This window comes from Solea senegalensis, linkage group LG8 (assembly GCF_019176455.1).
Source record: "Solea senegalensis isolate Sse05_10M linkage group LG8, IFAPA_SoseM_1, whole genome shotgun sequence".
Classification (NCBI taxonomy): domain Eukaryota; kingdom Metazoa; phylum Chordata; class Actinopteri; order Pleuronectiformes; family Soleidae; genus Solea; species Solea senegalensis.
Window position 1 is genome coordinate 18,575,218 of NC_058028.1, and position 25,721 is coordinate 18,600,938.

Here is a 25,721-nt window from a genome sequence, read left to right on the forward strand (position 1 = left end):
ACCTTGAGGGAGCATATTCTCCTGTGTTGTCAGTGTGCCAAGAGGAAGGAGAACAGGGATGGAGTGACAAAAGGGTAGAAGAGTGAGTGAGGGAGGGAGGGAGGGGAGACAGACGGGGGGATGGGGCGAAACAGGGGAAGGGTGCACCATCTGCCTCACAGGGGTTAACTTTAATCAGACATGACACACACGCACCCCCGGAAAAAAAGAGTGACAAATGCAACTAGAATCACACACGAGCAAAGATACAGTTTCACGGGGAGAGGCAGACTGTCACATATATACTGAAGATACAAATGACACATTGGACACACATCGTTCCAGTGTGCACACACATGCATGTGTCATTTTCCCGCACAGCAGCATTGCGTAAAGCCTTGGCAAAATGTGCAGGAAATGCAAGAGAAAAAAAAAAAAAGTGACACATCATATTTCATTATCAGATTGCTGTCTTTCGCTTTGCTCCGGATTGGCAGAGAGAAAGAAAATCCACTGAGGCAAACCGCTGAGACAGAGTTCCCTTCTCACAGCCAGGCCCACTGCATCATCATCCAGAGACCAGATCACACTGTCACCTCCAATAATGTCACACATTAACAACTTCATCATTCATCATATGGGCTGCGTCAGGTATTTGTTCAGCTTGATTCATTCATATGCAGAGTAAAGTATACTGCTGAAGCTTTAACACACACACACAGCTACAGATTAGGGCTGCAACTAACAAATATTTTCATATACAATTAATCTGTCAATTATTTTCTTGATTAATTAAAAAGTACTTGTTTGATCCATAAAATGTCATAACATGTTGAAAAATGTTCATCGGTGATCACCAAATCCGGAATTGTTGATATTCTTGTAATAACCTAATAGTCGTTGCAGCCCTACTACAGATAAAATGTCTTTATTGTGGATTTCTTGCTTTGTATTATACTATTTCTTTAATGTTACTGTAAATATGGACCCAGCGAAGAGTACCTTTTGCCAATATGACTAATGGCGACCCTAATAAACTTAATTTTTCAATTAAACTTTATTCATCCCCAGGGGGCAATTCAAGGCATGTCGAGCAGTTGTCAGCAAACTATTCTTTAATTCATATTTTTCTGTAATTTTAGATATAGTTTGACATATATTTGACCAATATTCTGGTGTATAAACTGTGATACTACATTTATTAACAATATATATCATGATATCATCATTTTCTTCAAATATCACATGCTTCATAAATCCTTCAACAACCACATACTTTCAAACATAAATCTTATGCAGTAGATGTTGATAAGTTGTTCAGGTCATTCCTGTGTGTCCTTTTAACATTTTTGCCTAAAGACATTAATGTGCAAGTCAACATAATTAATCAAATACTAAGATCAGTAATCAGGTGAAGTTACATTTTTTTTACAAAAAAAAGTACAATTGTGAACCATTTATTATTTCTAATAGGCCTCCCACATGATCACATGTCCTTTTTATGGCCTTGTACAATCCACTGCCATACTACACACATACCATTATCTTCATGATTACAAACCCACACGACATTAAAAAAAAAAAAAAACAGACTGCACAGCACTAAACTACGCTGAACTACACTGGCCCACAGCCGCTAGCACCAATTAGAAGGTGTAATCTCTGCACATCTATCTGCCAGGAGGCCTGGGCACAAACGCTGAGCACAGAGAGAGAGGAGGAGAAAATAACCATTATTATTAGCAGACAGCGCTGTCTGCACTGCAGGCCTGATCACCTTCTATACACACACACACACATGCAGGTTTGCAAAGCTATTCTTCTGAGGGCACTGCGTCGACTTCCATTCACTTGGACACGATAAACAAAGCCTGATCCTTAACCTTAACCAATTAATGCCTAACCCTAACCTCAACCTAACCACGATTCTAATCAGTACATATACTGGCGTTGTATAATGCGATGGCACACCTCGTAGTTTGCTTGTAATTTCGACTTCATACAGACATTTGGGAGCACCACTGCTTTTGTTGTGCAGTCTGTCGCTGTCCTGTGATGGTGAAGTTGTAAAAGTGAAGGATTTCTCATCCATCTCTGTCCTAATGCTGTCATCCTCTCTCTGCCTGGCTGCTGATTACAGTCTGTGTACTGTCTTGCTGTGTAACACTGACTTAATGTTATTTTGCTCAAGCAGAGCCATCGCAGTGACCCAGATGTCCATATACTATAATCTAATCGAAAATGATTCTGGCTCTGGATTGGCTAATCCAACACCACTCTTCCTAATCTGACAACTAATAGACAACATCTGGACAAAAAAAACATAAAACACAATTTGATGGACTTGTTTGGGATTAATAACCTTGTAATGTTGTTTTTGTAAGCATCAGTTTATCTGTGTGTTTACACAAAATAACAGAAAAGTGTTTATCTTTATTTTGAGAAAAGCACCAACTACACTGACGGACTGACATTACGTGTGATTAACTGGTCTCACTGAAGCTCCATTATGTGGTTTTGCTGCATTTTCATTAAACAACAATATTTTCAAGCACAATTTGGTTTCAGTTTTTGAATTTTGGAAGTAAGTTATTCAATTGTAAATAATGAAATAGTAATGAATAGTTAAAAGACAGATAGCGTGTGTGAGTCACTGCATTCACACCTACACCTTAAAAGAAATGAGTCCATCTCTGCTGGTGTCAACACATTTCTTTGAGTGTATAATGGATCAAATCATCAATAATCAATTTAATGTGTCACCTAGTAGAAGCAGCTCCCCTCATTTCAACCCCTCTTTTTTCTTCTGTCCACTTCAGAGGTGTGATACGACCCCTGGGTGGATGCTCCCCGCCTTTTTCTAGCTGCAGAAGCATAGCAACAGACCCTGTAAAAATAGGATTGTCTTCTCTAAAGCCGACTCGACACCGCAGATACAACACACACTTCACTCCATTGATTATGCACCCAAGCCCCTCAGAGCACAGCTTTACAAGAGATTTCTTCCCCTCTTTGCCTTGCTCGATCTCCTTGCAGCTCCCATTTTCAACCTCGCACTCAGGTTTGGAGCCATTTACCTCACAAACGCATCAATATTTTAGTCCTTCCACCATTTTTCATCATTTCTTTTGTTTCCCCTGGACAATGAAATGTTAAGGCTATTTGGGCACAAGAGACATACTGTATACATAGGCTGAAGCCATTTGTATGGGTGGATCCTCTGCAATAGCAAAAAAACATCTAGACTTTTCAGGTTCCATTGATTTGGACGACTGTAATTACAGCGACTGGCAGTCGAACGCTAACTGTGTTTGTAATATGAAATCCTATAAAAACACCAAAACCAACAATAAGTCAATCCTGCTGAATATTGCCTGTGTGTCACCAAAGCCTCGTAATTCTTATTCCTCTGCGTCATAGAGCTTCTTTCTTGTCAAAAGCCATTCATTTTGAAAATGTAAAAAAAAATAGAATACTTTCTATGATGAACACGTCATTATACATGTATTTTCAAATGGTGTGTATTTTATCCCCGTCCTGCTGCTGAACATACTCACCACCGAGTGTAAAAATATGTTATTTCGTGACTGAATATGTCCCCAACAAATGATTTACTTTAGCCTTTTGCTGTATAATTAAATAAAGACTGAAAATAAAACATTTACAGTCAGTTTTAAAGGTCCAGTGTGTAACATTAAGGGGAGTTTGTTGTCAGAAATGAAATACGCTACTCATACGCATGTTTGTACAAGTGTCTTATCGCTTTAAATAAATGTTGAGCCTGAGAATAAGCATTTTTACCCACTTGCTTTACAGAGGCCGCCATATTGTGCTACCGTGTTTGGAAGCAGCCAGAGTGTGTCTTCACTTTCAAAGAGGAAGGTTACTACTCAAACAAAGAAGAATGACATCCTTAGTAAAGGGGAGTGAAAGGGGAGGAGTGAGTGGTCGAGTCTCATCATGAGATGTCACTTATTCTTACACACTGTACGTGTACTCATATGTTTGACCTTTCAGCAATGGTGGGTCTGAATATATGCAAATATTGTTTTATTGCATCCTTAACACGTGTGGTCGTGCCAACCTCTGGTCCACAGACATCGCAGTCCGTTGGCATTTCATGTTAGTTTTCAACAGTTGTCTATTAGCATCTGAAACACATGCACAGAAGAATAAGATGCCGGCGCCAAGGCTGAGGAGGCTGAGCAAACAAGCACACTGAGAGGTGGGAAGAGAAAGGACAGATGTATTGAAAGCTGTTGAGTGATGTGTTTTTTCTTGATTGCTGTGCATACTGTTGATGGAAGGAGGGAGAGGAAGGAGGACATGCAGCTGAGAGAGAGAGAGAGAGAGAGAGAGAGAGAGAGAAAGAGGCAGCAAGAGAGAGAGAAAGATCTATAATCCTCTCATATTGGTTTTAACCAAAACAAGGCCAGACTGTACAGAACATATGGAAATGTGTCACACAAAGGATAGCCATGAGAATACCTACATATAGTAGATTTCTCAGTAAAGGCTTTTCTCTTACACTATATTTGTCATCACTCGTGTTTTGGGTTCAAAACTTGAAAGTTAAAGCAAATTAAGCCTGATCTCTGATGCCAGAGTAGCTCCAGTGCTCTAGTTATTTTTGGACTAACCAATTTTTCTAAACACTATGTTCTAATTAATGGCTTCTCACCACATCTACTCAAGCATGAATTTAAAGAACTCAGATTATGGGTTATCCTGGATTATGCAAAGGACCCTGTGCACAAACACTTATCAGTTTCATTTCTTTGTCCTCCCAATGATATTCATGCCAAATCCCCCAGTGCTGTATCTTTGCTCACAGCTGGCAAGTGTAACTAAAGGATTATGCAAGCAGCTTCTACAAGCAAATAGATTTCTCCCTACTTCAGAGGAAACTGCTAGTTATATAGTGCCTATCTGTCCGCCAGGCACACACAAAAACAGATCTCTATTTTCTTTTTTTCCCATTTATTTTAACAGTGCATTTCAAAGAGAGATGGAGAGGGAAAAGAATGAGAAACAGAAGAATAAACAAAACAAGCAGGTCTCACACATTTATACTGTACTCCATGTACAGTCTCTGCATCGTCGAAACTGAATGCAAAAGTGAGACCATGCCTGTGTCTCTGCATTAAGGTGTTGTTTCTTCCATTACCAAATGGAAGCTAAAACAACAGTGCCTGAACTTCATCTGAACTGGATTTGCATTAAAGCACCGCGTGCGAGAAAACATTATCTATTCAGCGACACCACCATGACTACTTCCTGCCTATAAATATGTCTGAAGGTTACTTTCCCATATATGGGCCTGGCCGAGCATATAGCCGGTGATGGCGCTTTCTGATTCTCTGCGTGGCTGCCCGGCCGTCCCTGAGGGAAATGTGTATTAATTAGCATTGATCTGCAGCAAGAAAACACAGAGCAGATTGGGACAGGTCCAAGGCCATCACAGGAGCGTACTTGAAATACAGCACAGAGCGCATTAACATTTTGCATTTATAGGCAGCTACTTGACGTCCTGATCCAGAGCAATGCACCAGTGCAACACTGGAACAAAAGACCCAAAGAACATGTTGCCTTGTTTCCCTTCTGCCCAAACAATCAATGAAATATTCCAAATACAGTCTTTCTAATAGTCATGGTCATATAATGTGGATCTTCCTCCTCTCACCTTTTTAAAAGAAGATTCCACCTGTCTCTTTGTATACAAAGCAAACACAATTTAGGATTGTATTCATCTTTTCTCTTGAGGAGGCCTCATTTCAAATATCTTCTTTTGCACACTTTTGTGCATGTAATAAAATCCCTGCATGAGATTTGACACCGCTTTTTTATTATTACCGCTATTATTATTATTGATTATCCCCAAACTTGTGCAATAAAGTTTTATTGGAACTAAAGCAGATTTCTGCCACATGATCATCCGTGATCTGATAAGCTCTGCCTGTGAAATGATCATGTCCCAAAAACATTTCAGACATCCTGAATTAAATTCCGTTCAACCCTTCCTCATTATGCTGTACATTTGCTCATTTAGATTCTCCTTGTGCAGAGGCAATATGTGCACGGCACATTAAGACTGTGTCATGTGGCTCAGCAGAACCTTTGCTGTGATTATCAGACAGTTGGGGTTTAGACTGGTCTGATGAAAAAGTATTGGTTCTTGGGACCATTATTTTTTGCTGACTGGAAATATCAGTTGTTTTATTAAGAAACTAAAAACAAAATCACTGTGTCTGAATTAAACCACATTGTTCTGCCACTTTGGTTGGATAACTATAATCAAACAAGGCTCTTCTATGATGAACATGAAGGTCGGTTGGTGCTCATTGATATGCCTGGTTGATGAAAATACACAATTTCAGCCAAAAGCAGAGAAAAATCTCATCCACACAATATTTCCACTGTTGAGAGAAGATAGACAGAGGAAGGATAGGGGAAAAGAGAGAGAGAATTTGTTTTGGAGAACCAGACAACACTTGCCCTAGGAGGCCGAGGGAACCTGACCATGTTGCTATGGAAACTCAAGTACAGCAGAAAGTAACAGCAAAATCAATTCAGATTGAGCTTTCTCCCTCCCTCTCTCTCTCCTTATTTCACAACAGCTACAAAGCACATTTTCACTGTGAACCACCACATTTTAACTATTCCCGGGTTGATGCGGCATTAATCAAAACAAACACAGTTATTTTTCTTTCTGTTCATCTTAAATGACAAATGTGGGTTACACTGATTAAAAAAAAAGAAATAAATAAATAAAAACTTTCATATGCACAACTCTGAAATCATATTAAAGGGAATTGCATGCATGAACGTGCCGTGCACCAAACACAAATCACCCTCTGTCTCAGGCACACCATTCATTCTTGCTCTTTCTTTCCTATCGCTTCATCCTCTTCACTCACTCCCTCAGAGGGGCAACAGCAGCTGCGTGCAGGTGATAAGCATGTGCAGCAATGGGTGCTTGGCTCTGACTGGCTTGCTCAACTCCTACGCTGATGTGAAGATTGCCGGATGCGTCTGTCAAAAGGCCACTCCTCTCGTGGTTGTCACCCGCGTGACGTCACTGCCACAAATGAAAGCTCGACTGGACCAGATTATTCTAGCTCTCAATGTTTCTCTGTGACGTCTCCCCTTACATTTAAGAATGAATCATGAACGGAATGCAGCAAGGTGTTTTAAATGATGCTCACTAAAATAACATAACCGTGGATGAATTTGAACACAGTTCTGATCATTTCAGACAGGAATTGACTGAGTGTCAGCCATCCAGCCGACAGGTTTTCACCACAGCCACTTAGCAGCAGCCTGCAGGGAGTTTAGGTGTTGTTTCATTCTTAGTTGTTGGCTCCACAATGGCAAGGTGAGGTCAAAGACAAGGTGCAGCGATACCCAATCTGTGTGTGTGTGTGTTTTCTCAAGGTTCACGTCAAAGAGGAGGCAAGAGGAGAGAAAACGAGCCTTGAAGAAAAAATAATGATGCTTGATGCCTCATACATCAAGTAAAAGATTGAGGGTCACCTTGCAGTGAAGTCAGCTGGTCATTTGCTACTGATGGATTCAATCTGGAGCACGGTTTGTCAAAATCACAGAAGTCAATGTCTTCTCTTGAGAAGAATGGATATAGAAATATTTTCTTTGTATTGTCGAAAAATCGCTACGATTGTGCTTTGATGATTTTAAACAGATGCAGCTAAAAACAGTTGACAATTAATTCTGTTCTGTTAATCACTATTAGCTGCAATTGCAGGATTTTGAAAAGACATTTATCCGTTTCATTTAAAAAGGCTCACATTTGTATTTTGCACTGTTTTGAGAGGCATCATCCCTGCCATATACTGTAAATGATGTCTGATAACAGGACAGGGTGATTCCTGAACCCACAACCTTCAAGTTGAAAGACGACTTGCTCTACCACTGAGCTACCGTCGCCCCATCATATGATACTGGATTGTTGCGTGCCTCTGCTAAAGTACCTCTTAAAACACAGGTGCCCATGTGCGCTGACATTTGAAGCTTCTTAACTTCCTCTCGCCACAATTCATGTAAATCAAAAAAACCTCAATCCACAAGAAGCCGGATGGTTGCTGCAAGTCAGTGCTGCGTGTGTCATTAACAACAATTGTTTTGTGAACCTTTAATATTCACTCCAGTGACTTAGAGTTGTGTTTCCATAAGATCAAGTTGGTGGATATATATGAAATACATGAGCTTTAGAAGTGATTTTGATTGTGGTGGTCCAAATGGAAGCAGCACAGGATGAGTACTCTATTTGTGGGTCAAGCCCTCAAACACTCTATATCCTACATTTCCCATAATCCAAAAAAAATGACAGCTTTCATGTGACACCAAGTGTCTGGTCAATGTTGTCAAAGCCCACACTCAGTTATTTATTAAGGCCGTCTGGTTTTTCAGCACTGATTACACATTGAACTCCCAGAGATATATGTATAATGTATAGATTATTGTAGCATCATTATTAACTCATTAACTTACATCTTTCCCTCTGATTCCTGTCCACACGGTGCTCTAAAACCCTGATCATGTCAAATCAAATCCAGCATGGGGCCACAGGCACCAAGGGTCAATTTTAAAGCCTCAAAGTATTTTTTTCTGGAAGAAGAATTAGACCAACTGCACACTGGTTTGTCTCCACTTCCCCCAGCACTTGAGCCGGGATCATATGGGCTAATTCCTCTGTGAACCGTGCCACGTGTCAGTAATACATGCACATACAAACAGGGATGCAGGAGTTTGCCATATTCATCCAACAGTTTATAAACAGAAATGAATTGCTTGTTCTGGCTGTAATTATCTCACACCCCTGCTTATTACTAATCTGTGTCCTGGCCTGATGCCAGGCTCATTCTGGCCCATCTCCAGTCCAAGTGTTGCACTTCAGTAATCCATAAGCTCTGTGGCTGCATGGACCAGCTCCCCTGAGTGAACTTCACCCAACTATATAAACAATTGTAACTCTTCTATAAGCTAATTGTTTTATTGCTCTGCAGCACTGTCCAAAAATGTATAGCCTTGAAATGTCCTGATTCAATATAACTAAATTATTTTATTATTTATTTTATAATTATTGATTAACTTAAATAAGTGCCATTTACAAACCTGCAGAAAAAAACTGCTCCACCATTTATTCTCTTGTTGTGCATCTGTGGAACTCCCTTGTGCTATGTGTGTTAACCTCATGGTAAGAGAAAACTCTAAATCTCTTTCTTCTCAATTGTATAATATATAACTTCATCAAATCTATCCATTATCAAAGAGGGCAGAAAAAGTAGCACAGATATACAAGAAGCATACATACAAGCTGACAGCGCTGATGAGGATGAGTATCATGCAACGACACTGATACCAAGAAGCAGGCATGATCCAAATTATGTTGGGGAATTTTCTATTTTATTTTATTTTTTACAGTTCTTTTACTCATGAAACGACAGAAACACAGTGAAGAGCAGTAAGTGCTTTTATTTTCTTGGAAGGAAGTGCCTTTGGTGTTGATTTTTCATATTTTTATTGTGTTGTTGGGAATGAGAGATGTATCCCAGACCACTGTCTGATGATCAAACATAAACATATAAAAACTGTATATTTTTGGGTGAAGTGAACCTTTAAGTCACGTGACACGTGAGGAAAAATCTGGCCTATTATCCACATTATAGCTATAGACTAACTGTAGTCTTGGTATTCAGCACTGTCTTTGTCTGAATATCATGTGTAACTACTTGAGGCATGAAATATAAAAACATTACGGTAATACGGTGTAATGATGACACACTTTACCAAAACAGTGCTTTTTCAAGCTTCTGCCTTCAATCCAAGCTGAAAACAAAGGGACTCCCCCTCATCACAGGAAGCTAAATTGCCTATTAAAGATGAGAGCATGTTCAGTCTCCCAATGTGCCCGGCCATCACCACTCTAATCATTCCCTGCCTAAACAGCCTAATGGCTGCCATATTGCTATAGTTTATTAGTAAACACTGATGGAAGGCTGCCTGCTTCAACAGTTGTTGATTTTGTCTATCCGTATGGAGTATCAGCTGGGAATCACAGCCTCGGTGCCAAAATGTTGTCTGCTGTTCAGTCTCCCGTCACTAAATAGATTGCTTTATTGTTTTATGTGCATAGTGATTACGGTGACAGTAGATGGCTTAATATGACACAGAAAGCAAAGGGAAAAAAGCACAAAGCAAATTTGAGAGCAGGGAACAGTCTTTCTGCTGGTATGTTTCCCTTCTTCTACCAATGTGAAATGGAAGACAACGTAAAAGCAAGAAAGAATTCAAATTCGCACTTTGTTTTAGAACAAACAAGTATCTGCCACTGAGGCAGAAGGACACACCAAAGACGACCTTAGGTTTAAGATGCTTTTGGGAAGCCCAGTCCAAGATTGATTTCTCTGTCTCAGTAGCCCTTCTATCGATCCTTATCAAATATGTATCACGTCCTCAAGCCTTCACCGCAGCTAAGATGGAGACTTCAAACAGCAATAGCTCAAACAGAAAGTCAGAGGAGTGCTCTGCTTTCTTCTTTCAAAATGGCAATCCGATATCTAAGAGAAGATGTGAAATAAATGTAAAAAAATATATATATATACTAAAACTGTGAGCCATAAATCACAAAAACACAGACGTGAACAGCTTTCCAATTACAATGAGATTTCAGGTAATTAACAATTAAAATACTATTGAATGACTGGTTGGTCTAAAGTGAGATCCACAAAAGACAGTGGGCAAAGTAACAATAAATAAGAGTGAGACACACTGTCCACACGATACATTATGAAAACACCCCCACCCTCCAGCAAACATCTCTGCTCCAACCTCACTTCTTACTAAAAGGGTCTCGTCCTCTTCCAATTCCCCAACTCCCCTTCACACAGCACTCATATGTTGCAACCGCACAAAATGCATCCTTGAGCTCATGTTCCCATAATTCTCTGTGGCAGCGTTGTGATTAATGCACACAACTATTGATTTTTTTTCTTCACTTCTTTCTTTCTTTCTTTCTTTCCTTCTTTCTGGATACTGCACCCTCCCCCCAGCCACAAACACCTCCTATTTGACAGCATCACACATTGCATACTGTCACTCGCATGTACAGACACTGACTTAAATCAAAATAGAAACACAGTGGCAGCACCTACACATACACATGTACACTGTGCAAACAATAAGCACCCCATCTCCCTCTGCTTTCAGGCATCTGTGTGTGAGTGGACAGGGGAAAAGTGGGTGCAGCAAAAGACGAGGGTCAGCATTTCACTAACTGCTGATCTGTGTGTGTGTGTGTGCTCTGTTGTCTTCATAGCGTTTCACTGTGTGATGGGTGGAGCAGCATGTGAAAGAGCCGCATGCGTACAGCTGTTAACACACACTCAGGCTGTAGCCGGACTATACATGTATGTACTATACATGCACATGTACATGTATGTGTTAATATTCAGGACTTGGGCTGAAATAGTGTGTGGGTCCATGCAGGGACGACGCACAGCTTGAGCTATGACCTATTTTCCAGCCACCTGACAACAAGATCAATAAACTGTGTTTTGTGAGAAAGACAGAGAGAAATGTGGGGAGAGGAGGAGGAGGATGGAAAAAGAGGGGCAAAGTGGATGTGGAGCTAAAAAGGAAAGAGAAGTGTGAAAGGAAAGAAAAGAGGGGAAAATGCTCAAGGGAAGGACTGTGTCTAATGTGATGCAGTCCCTTGTTTACCAAAGAAAAAGCCTCGCCCATTCTCCTCCACTCCACCTTTTAAATCTCCTCTGTTTTATTCACTTGATTCGCCAACTCTCCTGCCTCTAATCTTCCCTTTCCTCATTTCTTTGCATCTTCATTCCTCCTAACCTCAATTCTACCAGTGTGCCCTCTTTTCAAGGTTGGCCTGACTTTGGGTGTGTGGAATTTACAGCCCTGTCTTCGTCTACCTCTCAGTGCCCTCCCTGTCAATCTCAGTGAAAAATGGAGGTGGTAGCACATCACTGGCATGATAAATTCCTGCTGAGCACTGATGCTGTAAACCCAACACCTACAACAGCCTCTTTGAAGACATCCTTAACATTCCAGTGACTGAGCTGGTGGCTGGTTAGGTCTGTGATTCTATTAGCGAGCAAACTGTTTAATTAGCCCCTATAAGCACTCACAAGAACCCACGAGAGAAGACTAAACAGAATTGTAGGAGTGCCGAGGCACTTTCATCGCTTAAATGCTAAACGCACAGTTAGGAGGCAGCCGATGTGCGCGTGACAGAAAAATGTATCTGCAGATTGTTTCACTGATGCTGTGAGTATTGGATGGACTTATTTGCATAAAGCAAATAAATAAAAACAGCATTTTCCATTCAGGGGGAAACTGACAGGGGTACTGCGCCAAGCAGGTCACAGAAGAGAAGAGAAGAAGATCAAGGCTCCAATATACAGTAAGTCAAATGTAAACCATCTATACAAAAAGCATAAAAGTTCCCTCCTGAAGATTACTGTAAATAACTGTAAATGAAGCTAAGCTGAAATAGAGTGGCCAATATGAAATAAATCAACTTACATACAAGTTTGTATCTATATACAAAATTCTATCATATCAATACATATTATATGACATTTTCTGTAAAGATAATTTTAGGGATACCTCTCAACTAACATTGACAGAACAGTTAAAATAATTTTGTAAAATAAAAAAAAGCCTCGGAAAATAGAACAATGTCATCATAATTTTGCACTTCCAAGACAAGAGCACAACCCAAATGTAATGTTCTGTCTGACCAACAAACCATAAGGTAATTAATATACTGTGTGTGTGTATATATGTATGTATATGTGTATATATATATATGAACAGTGTCTAGCATATGTATATACACATATACATATATATATATATATATATATATATATATACACACACACTACCAGTACTGTATACTATGTATACTTTTTTTAATAGGTGCTTAGTTTGCTATTAAAGCTCTGAAATTAACAATTTAAATATGAAATGGATGCAAAAATAAGCCACTGTGTTGTGTCAATATATGTGAAATATTCTTGACAGTTGTATTTTAGCTTTAAGCCATTTCACTCCTCACCAAACAAAGAAAACCTTTTACTTTTTGGGTTAGGGTTACTGTAAAGCAATACAGTACAACTACATACAGTAACACATACTGTACAAGAGGAGGGAATGATATTTGGAATCACCCTTCACACTGAGTCTGTGTCCTAAGACAAAATAAAGCTCTTCATCCTACGTCTCTCCTCTAATCTTCAGTCAGGGGGAAATGAAACGCCTGCATGTTGGTTTTGAGGAGTAAACCAAATCTCTTCTAGGACGGAGGAGACTTCTCCATATAATTCCTCTTTTCTTCCTCTATTTCTTACCCCAGAATACCTCTTTCCACCTCTCCTCTCCTGGGGCATTATCCAGGCTGTCTGTCTGGCCCACTCCTAATCTGTAGCTGTGTCAGGCTTCTAACTGGATAATTTGGTCTGGTATTGCCTTAGCATTTTAATCTTAGCTTTGTTGTGTAAAATCTACACACTCAATTAAATGTAGGCCATTTGTTTAATTAATTGTTTGATCCAAATGCTGACAAAAAAAATATATATATATATATATTCAATTGGAGTTCATTTGAGATGAGGAAACATCTGTTAATGCTTAAAGATAAATGCATAGAATGCATAATGGTTATTATTATTACCAACTCCAGAAGTGGGATAAACAGATTATGCAAAAATAGATTAATTACATAAAATGAAAGGAAGACGTGTTTACTGGGAAGGATTTATTTATGACCGCCTCCTCGACCTGAACTCACCTACATATGAAATACAATTGGATGTACAGTGGTCTCTTAATTTAAACGATGCTTACACTTGAAGAAATGGATGCAAATGTTGACACACGCATGAAAAGTTCAGAGCGAGGCACTGTGCAAGTCAGAAATTGTGTTGACTCGACACTAATACTTCTATAAAAGGTGTAAAATGTACAAAACGTCAATATGTGCTCACTGTGTGGAACACAGACAACTGGTATTTACAGACGGACATAATCAATGTTGGGGGTGACAAGAGCATAATACTGTGCATTTAGAGACAGGGTTTGTTCTCTAAAAAATATACACATGCATCTTAAAGGAGAGCATAACATGTTGTTTGTGGCTTATTCAGTATCGGAGCACTCATTTTGCTGAAACTCATCTCTGCAACACCAAGACCTCATAGCTTATTTAGCTCATTCATATCATGAATGATAAAAGACAAAAGGTAGACACACACACACACACACACACACACGCACACACACACACACACACGCACACACACAGCAACCCTTTTCAAAACCATGGCCACTTGACACAAACTCGGGAGCATGTCAAATTAAAAAACACGGTGCATGTGACACACACACACGCACACACAAGCCTTAAATAAAGGTCCACCATATTAAACCCTGGTAGCAACACAGTAGGATACAGCTCAGCTCCTCCTCTCGCCCACTTTACTTTCATTCTTTCTGTTTTTGCCTCTTTCATCTCTCTATTAGCGCTGTCAATTGTTTATCAAAAGCGGCGAGGAGATCGGAGCCGGGCATTTGAAAGCTCATGCTGTGAGACCCATTTTAAAATTCATGACAGGTTAATGGTATGTTAGTGGCAACATTAGGACCCAGTGAGCTTGCATGGCGCTCATTCACATTGAAAACAGGCCGCTTCAAATGACTACTGAGCAGTCCTCATTCGGAGAGGTAATTCATATTGTAATTAACTTTTCAATCACAGCTGATTAATTAAGACAGTCCCCAGCCTGTAATTATGCATCTATTTTTGACCCTAATGTGAACCAGTAGATATTCAGAGATTTTGCAGCCGTGATTTAAACCAGTGTCTTCTCTGTATAAGTTAGACATTTACACCAGAAACATGATGTTCAATAAGCAGATGGAACCAATGCATCTAATCTGTGCATGTAAATAAATATTATAAGTCAGCAAATAAGCCAAAAAAAATTCTACAAATAATGTAAGTGACTATTTTGCGTATTTGCAATAGAAATACACCAAGTTCTTCGTCACATTGTGATGCTCAATGTGATGGTATTAAGCGAAGCTTCCTTGATGTTACTGTTGCCAACAAAACCCTAAGATTAATATTTCAGTGTGACTCTGTGATAGTTTTATTTTGTGTCCACTGAGACCGAGTCTCCTTTCATACAAAATTGAAAAAAAATACGAAAGCAAACAAACGGCCAAGAGAAGGAGTCAGAAAACTAGGCTGGTCAAACTGCACCCACTTGCCTTTGTCAAGCCCTGTTGGCGTCCTTACGGTCTCCCTCATGCAAAAACATATAAACACACTCACGCACACGCCGCGTCCTCCAAGAGTAAACATACCCTCTCCATAACAGTGCGAAATGAACCCGCTCATGCATCAGAATCTACCATCAAATATTTATCATGGAGCAGCAGTGATTTTGACCGTGTGCTCATGCTTTTGACAGCACTGGCCTGCTGCAATACTTATTGGAATAAACACAGACAATCCATTATCGTTGTTCTTTTGAACACTTGTGACAGAACTCGAAAGGAAACGCAGAGCACCCAGTACAATCCATCAAAAAGTCACTGCATATTCTATAGGCTGCCAGACGTGCTGCAGACAAAAGGAAAGACGTCGATGTTTTTGACATGACAATAAGAACTGATTTAAGAAATCACTGGCGACGACCGGTTTTTCAGTAAACAGTAGGGCTATACGATAAATCGTTTTCAAATTAAAATCACAGTCAGCAAATCAGGAAAGCTGCAATTTAAATGTGATGCCTAACGATGCATTAGAATATCTAGAAATGGTCCAGTGTTTATCATCATTTTTTCCATCCACCCATCTTCTACCACTTTATCCTCCACACGGGGGTGTTGTGGGGGGGTGCCGGTGCCAATTCCAGCTGGCATAGGGCGAAAGGCTGGTTCATTTTATGTCTACATTAATTTATGATCAACTGAAAATTAAAAAATGGTTGTGTTTTCATTACCTTTGAGAGCCCTTCATGTTACACAGCAGGTCCTCCTGCTTGGAGTCCATTAGGCCGCAAGATACAACTTCACTCATAGATGCACTGGTCCTATTATGTTAAGATGATGCTGAATGCATGCTCTGAATCTATTACAGAGAGGATATTGTACTGAAACTGACTTAAACTGTTAAAAATTCTCTAATCACAAGGTTATTTTTAGTATTTTACCACATTGTTTCATTCTCAAACTACCCAACCATTGGACAATTCTTTCTTACTTTCATTTTATTAATCCCTTAGGGAAATTCCCAGGGAGCTGGGGGTTGGGTACCCTGCTCAGGGGTACCCCAGCCCCCACGTGGCCACGGCTGCCCCAATGCAGTGATGTAAGACAAGATATTTTACAGCATTTTATCCTCATAATTGAACAACAGATGCGATAAAAAAAAAAACACCATCTCTAATTCTTGTCAACACGATTCATTTCATTTACAGAATGTAATCATATCTGCATGCTGTATATTTGCCCGCTCACCATGACATTAAACAAAGTGTTCTACCAGCAGCTCGCAGCGAGTAACTTGAGGAACCTTGAGTAAATAAGTCTCCTGCATGGATCAGACAACACATCTTTATGCTTGGGCAGACACATTTAAAATGCAACCAAAACACCGTCCCAGATTCTGCCCTCCGTCATTGACATAAAGTGCTCACTTAAAGGTCCCTGAACACCCCAGTATGAAGCAAAATCAGCCAGCGGGCAGTACACAGAGCAATCAAATAGATAAGCATCCCATTAAACTTGAGTAAAAATCCAGCCCATAGAATGTTCTGGTTTCTTGCGTTATCATGCTGCGCCACTGGAGTCAGACAAGGAGGGTAACTAGGTCAATGATGCTATGTAAACTGTTCCACTTTACCCCTTGCTGGACTCAAAATGGAGTTGGCTTGGAGTGTGCATAGGAGAGCGAGGCTCTGTGATTCAGCGTGACAGTTAGCAACATCCTCTGGCTAGTGAGAAGACAAGACTGCACAGATGAGCTGCAGAGCCCCGGTAATGGCAGACAACGACAGCAAACAGGTAAGAAGATGAGTCACAGTGAAACAGAACAGAGTGTCCAAAGAGCACGGTGCAGAGCAGAGCGGAGCAGAGGAGGGAGGGAGGGAGAGAGGGGGCTTAGATAAACAGCCCAAAGAAGGCAACACATGCACCTCTCACTTGGTGAAAATTTGGCATAAAACATTTTTTTCTCTGCTCTACAATAACTGAGATACACCACACACAAAGTGACAAACATCATTAGCCATTTGAATATTAATGCTGGCATTTTCCACTTGACATGTTACACACTCTGATTTCTCAGTTATCACCGGTTAACTCTGTGTTTATGTTGTAGCACTAAGAGATCTGTGTGTCGACAAAGCAACTTACCTGAGCTGAGTGAAACAGTGTCTTTCTCCCATGATACAACAGTGACATAGGCCTCGACAGAAGCAGGGATAATGCACTTGAAGACGGCTACATTGCCTCTCATAGCCTTCTGGTCGGCCACTCTGACTGTGTAGGGTTCCCGTGAAACTGTTGAGCAAAAAAAAAAACATGCACATGGTCCAATAGGTAGGTCTTATTCGTCTGAAATCAAAATGCATCAGTGTACAATTCTTTTTTTCATTTTTGGGTTGGATTAAGCTCTCATCTAGGAAAAAAACTGCTTAAAGTGTCCTTGATGAAAATGCAAGGCCCAACAGAGGTGGAGGCAAGGGAAGGACCTCTTCATTACACTGGATTCACACATATGCAGTGGATGCAAAACACATTGTCGGTCTGTGCCGGGTCAGAAATGAAACAAGCATGACATTCTACCACTAAAACAAAGATTTCTGTTTAGGAATGCAAGTAAATAAGTATAATTTGACATTTTAATCAAGAAATAATAATGTGGAGTATGTTTGAAAATTCATGGATAACAATAATTATTCTATTTCAGCAAAAACATAATTTCAGCAAAAGAGCTTCTACATACTGGAGTATTAACCATTGCAGAAACATAAAAAATGATTATATATAATATTTTGATAATCACCAGTGCTGTTAATTTTAGGGCAGCTGTGGCTTTGGGTGGTGGTCTAATAAATGTGTTAAGCACTCTATATTTTATATATATATATACATATAAAAAATATATTTACACATTACATTTAATACAAGAGGATGAGAGTTTTTCCTCCTCATTCTGCATTACCATTTCAGAGTTGTCTTCAAGTCTTCAGTTCTAAATACTCTTAACACAAATGAGGGCTGGTCACCACTGCTGTGATGGAGAAGAGACTCAGAGGCATCAGTCAGAATCATGATCACTTCTAGTCAAGATATCCATCCATCAATCTAAGATCAATCATTGATTCAAATCATGCCTGTCTTGCTTCGAGTTATCTATTTATTTATTAAATTTGCCAAATATTAATAGAGTTTATGCATTTAATTCAACTGTACTTTTAATACTCATAATCGCGTTAATCATTCAGGTGATTGTGCTATTACAAAACAACTATACCTAAAGATACCCCCACATTGAACTGTGATTTTCATGTCATCTTCGCCTGGTGCAGCTCACACAAATCGTCTCCCTTTTACTACATATAGTACTAGTATAACACCTCTACCAGCTTAACTAATCTCTGCTCTGTGGACTCACCAGCTTTGATGTGGACATCCTGACTCCTAATCTTGCCAGAAGGGTTCTCGGCAGTGCAGTAGTAGGTGTTGTCATGGATCAGCTTGCTGAAGCTGGATGGCAGGAAGTTGAAGATCTGGAGGGTTCCATTGGGGTGTACGTGGCGGATGCCCGGGACATCATAGATCTCCTCGCCAGTCGCCAGATACCAGCGCAGTGAGGCAGGTGCAGCGCCACCAGCAGGACAGGGCACTGAGGTCCCTGTGGTGCTGGCAAATACTACCTCTTGCAAAGATGCATTGACAAAGTATAAGGTGGAATGTAGGTCCTCACTGAAAACTGCAAGAGAGACAACACAAAAGATTGGCTTTTACCATCATGTATTACCATTGTTTTTATTATGTTGTAGCATTGTTTACATGTTTCTCTAGTTATGCATTTGTTCATAGCTACTTAATTGTATACAGATCACATTTTAAAGGTAAAACGGGAGGGGAGAACAAAGGAGTCGTCCATTTGTTACAATCTCCAGTCTGACCATTAGATGTCACTAATTCTTACTCACTGGACCTTTAACTCTAAATTCATGCTAATTAAGAAGTGTGCTTAATATAGTGTAGTTCTAAAATGAAATCTGGAGCAGAGACTTTAAAAAATGTTCCCTTTTTTTCTTCTTGTGTTTCCGTCAATCCATTATTTATAGCGCTTAACCTGTGAGGGTCGCAGAGGAGGCTGGAGCCAACTGGTTAAGTACTTCACTATGAAAAAATATCAATCTCAAATGACAAAAACGAGAACGCATGAATTTGTATTCCTCAAACATCATTTACTCTAAGCATTTCAATTTGCACAACATGACCATTCATTTTGGATTCATCACTGTGTTCCTATCCCTGGGACTTTGGGAACATAAAATTAACATAAACTACTATCAATTATGAAATAAGGTCAGCTGCCTTGATCATATTCACATTCACATCACAGTAAAGAGAATGACGTTACATGCAGTTTATGCGGGAGCATTCTCTGGGGGACGAGAGGAGGGTAATAAATGTCAATGTTGGACCAATTAGCCTCAAAGTAATCTACAGCTGTTTGATTTCAGCGTGAAGAAGCCAGCAGATGTTCGTTTGCAATCAGGACCTCAGTGTTTATGAGCGACAGACTCTGTTTGTATGTTGATATTTCAGAACAGAACTAACTATACAGTATTCATGTGTGTGTATCTCAGCCTGGTGACGAGCCTGAAGGCTCTGCGCTAAATGGCTAACAGTGGGACAGGCAGCTGGCTTGGACTCTCCCCCAGGGAAAAAACATTTTAGCACTTCATAAATTCCTAACACGGTTTCAAATTGCAGACAATTTCATGCTTTCTCTCTGCTCCTCTGGCTCTCGACTGTGGCGACCTGTGCGTGTACATCCTCATCCACATTTGCTGCTACAAATTAGGAATACTCCTTCAAAATGACTGCGTTGGCACACCAACAATCAATACTGCAGCAATTATTTTTCTACAATCATCTGTTGACATATTGGAGAGATGGCAATTTGTAACCTTTCTGTAATGCACATAACTCGGCACTCCCCGTGTTGCAGACACAGGCTGATGCATAATCTACAGTATTCAGATAATGAAGACTGTCTGTGTGTAGCTTGTATCCGTCAGAGAACGAGAAGTCCGATAACTGATAACTCTGGCAATTTCTATTATTACGTGGTGGAAGGTCGTGGTGAAATGATTATTTATATAATTTTCTTTGTGATCATCAGACAAAAATGATATTCACACATATTTTGAGAAAGTCATAGTGTAAGTTATTGCCCGACCATCGAGCCTCGACTGATGCCACAAGGACTAACGCATGGTCCTGAGGACATTTCCTGTGAGGATGTACCAATGGTGTGCAACACTGCAGCTTATAGATTTTAGGTATCACAGGTAAGGATTTAGATTTTGGGAATCATTTTTATGGTGGCACAATTCTGAATCTGTGGCAGAAGTTTCGACTGTCTGACAGTTATATTGTGACTTCAGTATTTTACACAGGATTATTAGTCCTGAGGGTGAAGCACAGCTGTGAGTTTTATCATCGAAGATTAACTGTTTGTTGACCAGACTGCAGCTTTGCCATCCTTTGTCACTAATTTATCAGCATATATTTGTTTTTACTTTCTGTGAATATCATTAAGGGGTCAACATGGTGTGTTAAAAAAAAAAAAAGGCTCTATCTCTACTTTTGCTGGTAATGAACATTTTTGAAATGGATATCAGTGCTGGAATTTCCTAACAATAATTTTGTTCTTAAACACTCCTGAACAGTGTCTCACATCAAAACATTTTAGGTCATTTGAATCTTTTTAAAATTTGGTGGTATAGTGTTCTGGGTTGTAAGTGGGCTTTCCAGCTGGCACAGAGATACCAATTTTGTAAATATTCACTGGAACCTAAGCAAGCTCCAGTCTCTGGTAACCCCACCCGTTTGATGGTGCTCAAGGTTTGAGACTCATTTGTACAAAAACAAGACAATAAAATGTTCTTAATTTAAAACAAATACAGCATCAGACAGGCACACATCAAAGTTTTAACAAAATAAAATTAGTGCATTTAATGTATTGATCCCGAGAGTGCTACAATAGCAAATGGCTGGAGAGACATCTAAGATTTAAGTGTTTGGTTACTTGGAAAGTTTATTTTCCGTGCAAGCATCAAAGAAACTTGTGTGAATTTAACTTGTGTGTATGCAACCATTTAGACTAGCCGAGTGATAGTGAGATTGATTAAATTGAAAAAATATAAAAAGGGTGGACTCTGGTAGACGACACCGCATTTCAGCAGCACTTGTTTTGACGAACTGACTAAATTCAGCGGCCAGACCACAAATGGTCCAGTGGCGCAGGTACATCAGCCCCTCAGACCTCAGATATACAGAGAGAGAGAGAGGGCACCATGTCATGGCCCAACAAACGGCCTCGGGGCCCAACCACTTACTACATTGCCTGAGAGGAAATCAGAAATTGGCATAATTTCTCATGAGCTCAACCGTAAAGGTGAAATAAATGACACTGTTCAAAAATGCATTATATGCATCTATAATTGACTATGATTATTTTACTGACTGGATCTCTTCAGGGAGAAATGAGGAAGGAAAGACACAGATTCATAGTTAAAGATAACACAGCATTAAATGGATAATGGGGAAGCAACGATGTGATTTGTGCAAAATATTTATTCCGATGTGTGTTACTATATGCTAGTGGACTGTGCTGTGATTCAAGAATGATATGAATTGTTTACAAAATGCTGCTCTGCATGTATTGACTGATTTTAAACTGCTATAGAAGATAGAATAAAAGTAGAACAATCAAACTAGGGCATGTAGTTTATCATCTATAGTTTAAAACTGCAATTCTGATTTGAAAATGAACTGTTCACCCCTTGAAATAACCTTTTTAACACTGCATGGACTACTCGTCATTTTGCAGTCTCTGTAGTGATTAGACATGGAAGCGTATTGCTGCCACATCAGCAAAATAAAAACAGATCAGTAATACTCTTGTGTAGGAGAGTACAAAGCCTGTATATACTGTACGTATATTATATACACACAAAAACTCTTGAACATTTATCAAGTATAAGATCTGAAGCTGACAACTTCCATAATTATAGTACATTAAAAAAGACTAGTGACTATCCCCTTTTAATTAAATAAGACAACTTATATTTGCCTTGATTATTTTAAGTTCCTGAGGAAAATATTAGACTCCTTAGCAGCTAAATGTTCTGCTACGGTCACTTGTTAGTGACTTTAAAGCAGAATATTTACGTTACTGGCTGAAAACAGATAAAACTAGTAAGTAGTTACAAGACACAAAAACAGTGCTTAAATCCAGGTGATAATATTGTGCCGGTTAATCATGAGCATCTCTCTCTCATATTGAAAATGGCCCGTGGTATATCCCTCATATGGAAATATTGATTTGAGAAGCTTTTAGATATTATATTGTGAAAATGAAAAATAAATTATTCATGTATGTGTCCACAAAGAAGTTGTCCTTCTGCTGAGCTTTACAAAATCGTGATGAACAAATCCATGGTCCAGAGTTGACTGGCTTTTGATACTGAAAAGCAACGGCTTGCAGAATGGCATGTCGGTATCTGCCTCCAAAGCACAAAGCTGCACTGCTCACTTGCAGTATGACGCTGTAGTGAACTACAGTGTGTTCAGTATTTCAAATCCAAGGTCTCTGACTAAACTTTGAGTACAACACACCTGATATTTTGGTAGGTTTTTGACTTGGACAACATGTATTATAATATTTGGGTCACATATAGTTTGAATTTGCTACTTCACTATACATTGCATATATGTTCAGAACATCCATCCATCTTCTACCACTTTATCCTCCACGGGGGAGCGCGGTGCCAGCTGACATGGCGATAGGCGGGGTACACGCTGGTCAGTTCACCAGTTCGTCACAGGGCCACATACATAGACAAACAATCATCCACTCTCACACCAATGGTCAATTTCAGAGTGTCCAATTTATTTATCTAATTTGTCTAATCCCCATGGACTGTGGGAGGAAGCTGGAGAACACAGAGAAAACCCACGCACACACGGGGAGAACATGCAAACGCCATGCAGAAAGGCACTTGATCTGACTGGGTCGCAAACCCAGGTCTTCTTGTTGCAAAGGCAAGGGTGCTAACCCCTACACCAACCGCGTGGCCCCTGTGCAGCACATATTTATTTATTGAGTAAAATGTGTTTTAGAACAGCAGCTGCAGTAATGCTCCTACAGTGTTACTGTCCAATCTGACTAACAGTAGCTATGGTTGAGTATCATAACACGACTGTGATCCTTCACACAATAGAACTGATCAGTTGACAGGGTGTAACCAACCATGACAGTGAGCTTTGAGAGCCACTGGGGCGCTTCATTTAAGTAAATGTGCAATCAATGCCAATGGGAGCAAACAGCAGGTAAAGGTGAATTCGCTATCTCACTGGCTGTTGCTGAATCGCACAAAGGAACATGTTGTCACAGGATCACAGCTTTACTGTTTTTAATAGAAACTGTTGTTCAGACACCTGATCAAAGCAGGTGAAGTGATGAAGGGTTGTTGTGATTTTCACTCTCTTTGGTGAATTGACGCAGTGCCATGTGGGAAACCGGGGACAACCTATTAAATGTATTCAATATTTACATATTCTGTCTTTCAAGCAACTACTGAACACTGCGGGAGATCAGAAGGCGGAAAAAAGAACAGCACAGAGCAAACAAGAAGAGGAAAAGAGAGGACCACAGAGACAGTGAGACTGATTCAGCTTCCTATATTTCAGAGGGCGCTTGTGTTGGATCTGTTAAGCGAGCAAAGCCATTGTCTGAGTTGTCATCACTGCCACAGCAGCATGGCAGCCGGTGCTTCACAGTGACAAAGTGACAGCAGGAACCCTGGGTAATTAAAGTAACTCTCTGCTCTGTGCCCTCAGGGCAAGTCTGCCTGGGACATGGAGATCATACCTGGCTCACTCACATTCAACAATCACAGTCTCCAAATTCCTGCTCCTTCTCTGTGGGCTTATGGATACACTAAAAATAGGACGTTGACCTGTTCATGACCCAAATTTCAAACCGTGCACAGACGTTGTCTGCCATTTAGTCCAATCAAATGGTGTTGAAAATCATTTCAGCAGGAAATAATGTTGCTGTATATAAAAGTACATGAGCCTGAAGGTAAAATACAAACCCTAGAAGTTGTGAGATGGGCAGGCAACAAGCATTCACTGCCGTGCAGTCCACTGTGAGTAAGCATTCCCACTGAACTGATCTGCCCAGAGGCAATACACCATACGCAAAGTTAAACGACTCTCTCCCAATTTGCTCTCATGAATATTAAGTGAAACTGTGACAGTAGAAGGGGCTGGCGCTACATAGGCCGCTGATCCACACCAACAGATCTGTCCTCTGATGTCAAGGAGAGGTATGAAACACTAAAACGACGCCCACACAGCAGATGAGCCTCCTCCTTCCTCCTCCTGCTCCCTAGTCTATTTTCATGTCTTAAATGGGCCAGAGTGGTTACCTGTCTCATCAAGGGGAAGCCAAAAACCCTGCACTGTTTCTCAGTTAGTAAAGCTGAGTGATAAAGACACTGATGTCTAAATTAAGCTGCTGCTGCTGCTGCTGCTGCTGCTGATGATGATGATGATGATGATGATGATGATGCTGCCGCTGGTGATTGCGAAGATGATGATGATGATGATGATGAGGTGGAGGTGGAGTGCATGAGAGATTACACAGACCAAAGCAGCTCCCTCTGCTGCTGCAGATGAATAAAAGCTTCCACTAATGCAAATCATGTATTGCTATGTGAGACACGCAATAAATCTACATTACATTTCTGTAAAAAAGTACAAAAAAAAACAAAGATTACATTGCAAGTGCTGTGTAGATTCACTCCAATCCAATGTATGATTACTGTAGGCTGGGTGTCGTCAATGTAGTGTATGGAGACACAGATAACCATAAAAGGTCATTTACTTCTAACAAATCATGATTTATAATGTGTCTAATAATGTCTAAAGTACAAAATAATATACACTGTTAATGCAATTGACTTCATAGTGCTGTTAGCTCTGTTGTGAAGTCACAGTGAAGTGAAGGATGATGATACAATGCAAACGCAAAGTGTCATTGACAGTCAAATGGCCAGCATTTTGTTCATTAATTAAAAAAACTAAAACATAGAAAAGTAGAATGTTTTTGTTTTTTTTACACTAAATGAAATGCAGCTGCATTCAGATATGTTCAGATTTACTGTAGCCGGCTTGTCAGTAACACCATAGTCATTGTGGCATATGCCATTTCACATGAGTGGATTTCAGTCATTATGTTGCCGATGTCGCGCAAGTTTGAACATTACAAACCTCCGTCATAGACGCTCTCTCTGTAAATTATTATCCTTAACTACATTGCATTAAGACTTAAGTGGCTTTAATCGAATTGTTTCCAAACTAATCTAATCGTC

The 25,721-nt window shown here is 40.0% G+C and overlaps 1 protein-coding gene across 2 annotated transcripts in view; it reads right to left on the minus strand.

Moving 5' to 3' along the window:
• Nucleotides 1–25,721, minus strand: part of LOC122773481 (Down syndrome cell adhesion molecule-like) — a 105,151-nt gene that overhangs the window by 69,825 nt on the left and 9,605 nt on the right. For both annotated transcript variants that reach the window (XM_044032207.1, XM_044032208.1), the window contains exons 2-3: nucleotides 18,710–19,027; nucleotides 17,446–17,592 (exon numbers count right to left, since the gene is read on the minus strand). In XM_044032207.1, coding sequence (XP_043888142.1) covers nucleotides 17,446–17,592; nucleotides 18,710–19,027 — 465 coding nt within the window. The remainder of the gene's footprint in view (nucleotides 1–17,445; nucleotides 17,593–18,709; nucleotides 19,028–25,721) is intronic.